The sequence below is a fragment of the Aethalodelphis obliquidens genome, unplaced genomic scaffold, assembly GCF_003676395.1.
Source record: "Aethalodelphis obliquidens isolate GAN/ISIS:26980383/991018 unplaced genomic scaffold, ASM367639v1 scaffold8, whole genome shotgun sequence".
In the NCBI taxonomy this organism is placed as follows: Eukaryota; Metazoa; Chordata; class Mammalia; order Artiodactyla; family Delphinidae; genus Aethalodelphis; species Aethalodelphis obliquidens.
This window is the reverse complement of record NW_020837952.1, coordinates 59,694,239-59,702,047: the sequence shown is the minus strand read 5'-3', so window position 1 is coordinate 59,702,047 and position 7,809 is coordinate 59,694,239. Positions and strand designations below refer to the sequence as shown.

The window sequence follows — 7,809 nt, the reverse complement described above, 5'->3', positions numbered from 1 at the left end:
CATCTATATCTATATCGAGAAGATAGAAAGGATAAAGCAAATACGGTAAAATGTTAACACTTATGGGGATTGGGGTAAATATAGGAATTCTTTATACTAATCTGGCAACTTTTCTCTAAGTCTGAAATTATATAAATATAAGATGTTAAACAAGGGACTTCCTCTTTTAGAGGAAGGGGTAGAGTAGTGGGCCAGAACCAAGAAAAGCTCCATTTATGTGGAGCCTACAGACAATTTAAAGTATGTGTGGAATTCCCTGGCGGTCCAGTGGTTAAGACTCCGCGCTCCCAATGCAGGGGGCACGAGTTCCATCCCTGGTCAGAGAACTAAGATCCCGCATGCCGCATGGTGCAGGCGAAAAAAAATATATATGAAAAGAAAAAGGAGGTCTTCACCTTCATCCTTGTTTAGTGTCACTGTAAACGTATGGATTTTTTTGAATTCAGAGTGCTATACTTTCCGATGCTCAACTGTCCACAACATGGACACGCTTTAAGACGGCTCCTATGTCCTATGACACATCCCATCACCCTTCGAATACTCCTTCTGGCTTTCTGGCACAATGTCAGTGCGTTTAAACAACTGACGTGGTCAGAAATCTCGAGCTACATTCCAAACATGTAGCAAATCAGAATCCTGCACAGGTGGAAAGGCACACCGAGGGTCAGCAAAGGAGACAGGATTTAGATGTACAATGTGACTTAAACGTTTTACCCTATCATGGCTGTCCTCAGCCCATTGCTGGACCGAGCCACGGGTCCCTCCTAGGTCCGGGGGGGAGGGGGAGGTGTGAATCATGGGTCCTAGCTCAAATCCTCCTGCCTCCGAAGTCTCCCAGCCCACCTGCATCTCTCCAGTACATCACGGTCTTATTTTCTTCCCACAACTTGCCCTGTCTGCACCGACCTTGTCCATACTTTCATAGTCACAATTTTAACCTTTCGTAGAGAAAAGTTAGCTGCACCTGAAGCATCCCACAACTTCTGCGGGGAGGGTTTACAGCAGGGCCAGCGTGCAGCCCCCAAGATCTGGCCGCACTGCGGGTCACCTCAGGGTCTCTTGCCCCAACGTGTAAGGAGGGGACCATCTCCCTGTAGTGGCCCTTTCATCCAGCCCGTGCCACTGGCCGCTGGCATCCCCCGCTCTGGTTTGGAACCAGGTGCATGCGCACCTGCTCTGTTCTTTATCATGACTCGGCCGCAGCTGTGACTCCGCCACCCTCTTCTCCCCATGGCTCCCGCCCGTGAAACACTTGGTCGCAGCCCCCCGGGGCCCCATTCCCCACACAGGGCATGAGCTGGCTCCTTCCTCGTCCAGCTGGCAGCTCCCAGGGAGCAGGGCTGTGCTGGCATCCTGTGGCCCCAGCACCAAGCACAGGGCTGGCACAACCATGACAGCTAAAGGCACGAAAGAAACCACGGCAGCCAGACGGAGGCAGCGGCCTTTTTTGGGATAAACCACAGCACATCGTCTGGGTGCTGCGCCCTGGAACGCGCCGGCTCCCGCCGCCAGCCCACGGGCAGGTCGACAACACAGCCAGGGTTTCAGTGGCTTTTATTTAATACCCAGAAATCCAAAGTAAACACTGCTTAAAACAATTAAAAGGACAATAAAATATTGGCACACAAATTGGGGAAGAGGATTCGGTTGCTTTAAAACAACACAGCTCTGTGTCACATCCAGTTAGGACCTTAGGGTGTGTGGGGCTCTGGGCTCAGTGCTTGCATGAGGCCGTGTGGCTGTTCCGGGGGAACCAGAGCTGCAAGTAGGCTCCCCAAAACCAGTGGGGTGGGTTTCAAAGACACGCCACCCTGAGGACAATAAAAGGAGGCATTTCCCGGCCTTTGCCCATCACCGCACAGGCGCCAACGGTCTTGCTGTCACTTAGTCCCTGAGGACGAGGGTCCCTCTTCGGGGGGGGAACCATTCACTGAAAATGGGGGTCAGTGGAGGAGGAAGGGTTCCAGAACTTTCCTCAATTAAGGACTAAAAGGGAAGCGTTTGCATTCCAAGGAGCCCCTGGCGAGAATCAAGAGAAGGCTGTGTCTCCTGCTCGTTACCCCAAGATGCTCCAGCCTGTGGCACCCAAGAGGGGACATCCCAGGCCCTGAAACTCGCGTCCTGACAACTACTGTCCCCAAGCCAACAGGGACGATGGGTGGATCCCCAGAGGCGTCTCCCTACCGCAGAGTTCACCCTGACTTCTGCCCGGAAACTGCTTCACCAACCCTCACCTCCACACCCGTCCAGGCCCCACTTGCAATTCTGAGTCAAGGGGGGAAAACGAGACGCATACAGCCCGAGGAGGTCCTTCGCGGGTGGGCGGAAGGCACACCTACACCTTTGCACCGATTTGAAAAAAAATACTTTGGAGACTAGATTGCATTCTCTGCTGGAGCATGGCCTTAAACAGTCAGCACGATGACACAAAAGTGCCTGTTAATACTTTTCCCACATATCTTATCATTCCTGTTACTCTCCTACTTGTAGAAACACAGAGGGCTTGACGTGGGCTCGCTGAACCCCGACCCCTATCCCCATCCCCGGAGTAACTAATCCCGCCCCTCCAGGGCGTGGAACAGGCTGGAGCCGCCCGCCTGGGCTGAAGACCCTCGAGGCTTTTTTCCAAACCCCAACCTCACCTCCGTCATCCCCCCCAGGGCCCCCAGGAGGCAGCAGCGCCCTTGTCAGGCCCACCTGTGGACAAGGCAGGTGGATGGGGTCTCCACCAGCCGCAGTCACTGTGATCCTACACGTGTAATGAAGGCGGCCCAGAATGTTCCAGCCCCGGCTCTTTTGTTGGTTGTTAAGTGTCACTGCATCCCGCAGGAGACACCGTAATGCCATTTTCATTATTTCTTTCCCCTGCTGGGAAAACGGCTCTTCTGAACACATCCCCAGCCTGGCAGCTGCCTGAGCTGAGGCAGAATATGAAAGGGTTTTCTAAGTCTTGAGCGCCGGTGTTCAATTTAATATTAACGACTTCCTCAGCAGCTCTGACCTACAGCACGAAGGCGAAAATCAAACAGTAGATTTGAGCTGATGCTGGGTGAACTCAGGTGGGCGGCGTGTCATAAAAACCCCAGCTCGGGAGCCAGGGGTTGGGGGAGGGGGTGACCCAGCTAGATAGGACCTGCCTCAGACCCAGCCTATGAGTCCCCATTTCTCTCCCGAGCCAAGGTGGGCGAGGGCTGAAGAGCACGCAGATGGGGTATCGCATTTCCTTCAACAGGGTGCCCCAAAGGATGCCGACAGGGCTCCAGAAAGCTGGTACTCGGGGAGGAGAGAGGTGAACGCTTCACATCTCCCTGTTACAGGCTGAGCTGTGCCCACATGTTGAAGTCCTAACCCCCAGGACCTGAGAATGTGACAGTATTTGGTGACAGGGTCTTTACAGAGGTAATTAAGGTAAAATGAGGTCATTAGGGTAGACCCCAATCCAATCTGCCTGGTGTCCTTAAAAGAAGAGATTAGGACACAGACACATGGGGAGACACGTGAGGATGCCTGGAGAAGACGGCGTCTACAAGCCAAGGAGAGACGCTCGGAAGGTACCAACCCTGATGACACCTTGATCTCGACTTCCAGTCTCCAGAACCGTGAGAGAATAAACGTCTGTTGTCTAAGGCCCCCGTCTGTGGCACTCTGTCATGGCGGCCCAAGCCAACTAAAACACCTGCTTTCTAAAGGCTTTTTCAAAATGCATCCAGCCCCAAACAGGAGGTCTGGGACCGGCCACTTCCTACCTGAAGGTCTACAATGCCGCTGCCACTCCAGAGGCATTGTAGAGCTGACTCCGACACAGCCCACTCAGCCGGAGCAAGAAATAAAGAAACGCCTCAGAAATCCTTCCTCCCTCGAACCGTGGCAGAACCGTGGGTTCTCCGGGTCCCAGATGTCTATGCAAAAGCTAAACGAAAACAGCACTGAGTGGCCGAGAAGCAGGGATGTGGGTGGACACTCGGTCACAGCGAAAGCTTCTGAGACTTAAGAGTTCGTAAGTTTGTAAGTTTGTAAAACTGCAAAACGCTTTTTAGTGAAAAGCCCTCACTGCTGAGGAGAGCCCTACCCAGGAGATTCCACGGGGACAGAGAAGCCACTGCCACGGCCGCAAAGCTCCCTCTCTGATCCCCTGTGGTGACTGACGGCTGTCAGCTGGAACGCCCCCTCCCAGGGGTTCCGGCTTTTTTCTTTTCCATCCTTTGATCAACAAGAGACAGCACCCCGGGACACCCCAGGTGAAGCCTGGCTGCAAACTCGAGCACTGGTGTTTGGAACCTGCATTTCAAGAGGCCGCCCGCTGCAGAATTACAGGGGAAGGAGGTTAAGAGTATCAACCAGAAAGAGGTGGGGTGGGAGCGGGAACAACCGCGGGCTTGGAGGGGAGACCAAGGCACCTCCCAAAGCACCGTCCCCGCCGCGGTCTCTGCTGCGCCCGCCCGTCACTCCAGGTGCTTGTATTTGGTGAACAGGTTGTAAAGAACTCGCAGGGTGGATTTGAGGTCCAGGTTCACCACATCTGCAGAAGGAAACAGAGAGCCCGTTTGGTGGATGAGAGAGGGCGCCCTAAGCCTTGGTGCCCCAAGCACTTGGGAGACACGTGGGACATCCTCTGTGTCCCCAAGCGGGGCACTTCTGCCATCCCCCAAGATGCAGACTGCCATGAGAGCCCCCGGGCCGCTACCCGTGGGATGAGCACCTGGGATGGCGAGGATGCTTCTTCATCCCTTCTAGGATTTGCATTGGACAAGTCTGCGTGGTGTAGGGTCTACGACAACCGAGGACATTTACTGGGGACCAAACACCCACAGGCCATCCTGTGCCAGGACCACGGGCCTCCTGGGGCAGGGCAGGTGGGAGCTGCTGTCCCACCCCCTCGAGGTCAGGCACAGCGTGTGGCCCAGTGAGTCCCAACCGCCTTGTTTGGTGGGAAGGGGCTCTGTCCTCCTGGGAGTCAGGGACCTGGTTCTGCTCTCTTGCTCTGTGAGCTCAGACCAGGGGCTTGGGGAGGGCTGTGGGGATCACGGGTCACAGGACGGGATTCCCGTCCCCGGACGAGTGTTCAGCAGTGGCCGCTGAGCCTCCCAGGGGGTGTGTGCAGAGGACACCCCACCCAGAGTTCATGCCGTCACTGTAGGGCGGTGATTCCCAAAGTGGGGTCCCCGGACCAGGAGCGCTAGCGTCACCTGGCCACTGGTTACAGACGGGACTTGGAGGATCCATTCCACGGCCCCCAGATCAGAAGCTGTGTTGGAGGAAGCCACCCCGCCCCCGGGATTCAGATGCCCATTTGCATTAGGGATTCCTCGTATAGGTCCTTTAACATAGGAGCCAGGTATGACAGCGAGGGGGGGCTCTGCGGGTCTCCACTGCCATTCAGACCTCATGGGGCATGACCGAGCCACGTCCCTGCTCACGAGCATCGCCCGGGCCTCAGGACATCGACCCGGCAGGCATTAAACTGCAGTAAACCTCTAATATCCTTTCAAGACGTGAAGCGGCATCTCTAGTCCGAGCAATGGCACCTGGAGACGCAATTAAATCCTGAGGCCGTGGAGCAGAGGCCACGTCCTCCAAGTCAAGTGGTTACTAAAGAATCAGCCTGGGTGGCTCTGCCGGCGCAGGCCTCTTGGTCCCCGAAACCCTGAGCACAGGGCACATGTGAAGCTGGGGTCGGCAGAGCCCAGCCTTTGAGCCACACGTGCGGGGCCTGAAGGGAGAGACATGGCTGGCCGGGCAGCCGCTCTACGACCTGGGTCAGGGCGTTACCTTCGGGGCGAGCCTTGGGCTTCTTAAGGCCTCCATCCAGCATCAGCTCAAAGGCAAATGACACGTTGTGGACCTGCGGAGGAAGCCAGAGTTAGCACCAGGGCCGCAGCTGGTCCCAGGCCCGCCCACTGCCCCCTGCTTTCCTTCTAAAAGGACGGGATGGGACCAAGTGTGGACAGAGGGAGCCTTTGGAATAACTACGGCCACGAGGACAGGGATGTCCTGGGCAGAGCGACAGGATGGGCAGAGGGAGGGTGAGGGGGTCTTTTGAGGGTAACACACATTCACCTGGTGGTCCTCACTCCCCTCACCAATGATCGGGGGCGGCTGGGACATGCAGGGATGCGGGCACAAAGCCTGCCCTCCAGGGCTAGGGGTCCCCAGGTCCCGACACATCCACATGATGACAAGTGACAGTGACTTCCTTTTACAGATGAGGCAACCGAGGCTCAGAAAGGACAAGTCACCTCCCGAAGGTACCCAGCGCCGTGCACCAGCATGAAGCAGCCACCCCCCATCTGCCAGAAGGGCCTCGAACGAGCTGAGTGTGACAGCTGCGCTCTCGGCAGGACAGCGGTGGCCCCGGTAAGGGGCAGGCAACTGGACCCTGCTGGAACTGATGTCAGGCCGCTGGGGGCTGCAGCTGGGCTCTGGTCCTGGCCCTCACCTGCACGGCCCCAGAAAGGCGGACACATCCGCACCCCCACACGACCTCCCCCTCCAGCCCTCGGCCCGCAAGGATGCTCGAAGCTCGCGTTCTGCTAACGGCTGCCACAGAGGTTAGCCACGGAGCCTTCTCTGCTGTGTTTAAAGTCCACCTGAACCACAGAGATGCCGGTGATCAACCAAATCACAGGCAGCCAAACGTCTGCTTCGAGCAAAGGCTGGTGCGGGGCGGAGGACCAAAAACTAAAATACCTCGCCAGTGTCAGCGCTAGAAAGGACTTTAGGGCTCTTCATAATCGAATACCCTTTGAACAATAACATTTTCGTGATTTCACTGCAAATGAAATCAGAAACACGCTAACAAGTTTACCTGCCATGTGGTTTAATAATTAACCAGGAGAAAGACATCTGGCAAAATAACCCTCAGCTAGTCAAGCCCGCAAGAGCTTGGGGTGCGGCCGGGAAGCACCCAGGCCACGGTGGCACCGGGCCGCGCTCAGAGAAGCAAAGGAAGCCACGGGCTGCTGGCATTAAGAGGAGCCGGGCCCTGGCATGGGGGACACGGCCCAGAGCGGGCTGGGAGGGCCGCACATGACCAGAGGCTCTCGGGCCGTGCAGAGGCGGTGGGGAGACAGGAGCCAGGCTTCCAGAGCCCCACCTGCAGTGCCCGGAGCCGGCCGGGAGGGAGGGCTGCACTGGGCTGGGCCTCGAGCTGCGACGAGCATGGGCAATGGACAGGAGGGTCTGTCACCTCCCACTTTACAGAGGAGGTCCCGGGGCTAAACAGATGAGGACATCCGTGCCAAGAAGGGCGCAAGGTTCAAGGAGATGGGGCCGGCACTCAGCCCACCCAAGTCTGGATTCGGAACCTGGGCCCTGTCTCCAAAAGCATCCTGCTTCCTCGGCCATCGGCTGCCAGCCGTCCAGATCCCAGAATTCATACACACACAACAGGCTCTGAGTGGGGACAGAGTCAAGACGGCAAAGAGGGAGACATGGAACAAATCAGGTTAGACCGTCAGCCCAGCGTGGGAACGGATGTCTTCCGTGGCCCCACCAGACCTGCAGGCTCCGCCCCCAGCACAGGTGTGGAGTGTGGTTCAGTCCCTGAGGCCCCGCCCCTGCCCCAAGGAGAGAATAGCTGGGGGAGGGGCACCCTTCCACGTCCCACTTCTCCGCAGCTGCTCAGCACAACAGTGATTTGTGGTTTTTTAAGTAACAATTAATTTGTAGACTTTTTTAAAGGTTTTATTTTACTTTATTTTATTTATAGATTTTGGGCCACACTGTGCCACATTGGGGATCTTTGCTCCCTGACCAGGAATCGAACCCATGCCCTCTGCAGTGGAAGCACAGAGTCGTAACCACTGGACA

The 7,809-nt window shown here is 56.3% G+C and overlaps 1 protein-coding gene across 1 annotated transcript in view; it reads right to left on the bottom strand.

Moving 5' to 3' along the window:
- Positions 1-1,537: 1,537 nt before the first annotated feature.
- PARVB (parvin beta) overlaps positions 1,538-7,809 on the bottom strand; it is a 114,488-nt gene continuing 108,216 nt past the window's right edge. The window contains exons 12-13 of the mRNA XM_027107911.1: positions 5,770-5,842; positions 1,538-4,519 (exon numbers count right to left, since the gene is read on the bottom strand). Of these exons, the coding sequence (XP_026963712.1) occupies positions 4,443-4,519; positions 5,770-5,842 (150 nt within the window). The 3' untranslated portion in view covers positions 1,538-4,442. The remainder of the gene's footprint in view (positions 4,520-5,769; positions 5,843-7,809) is intronic.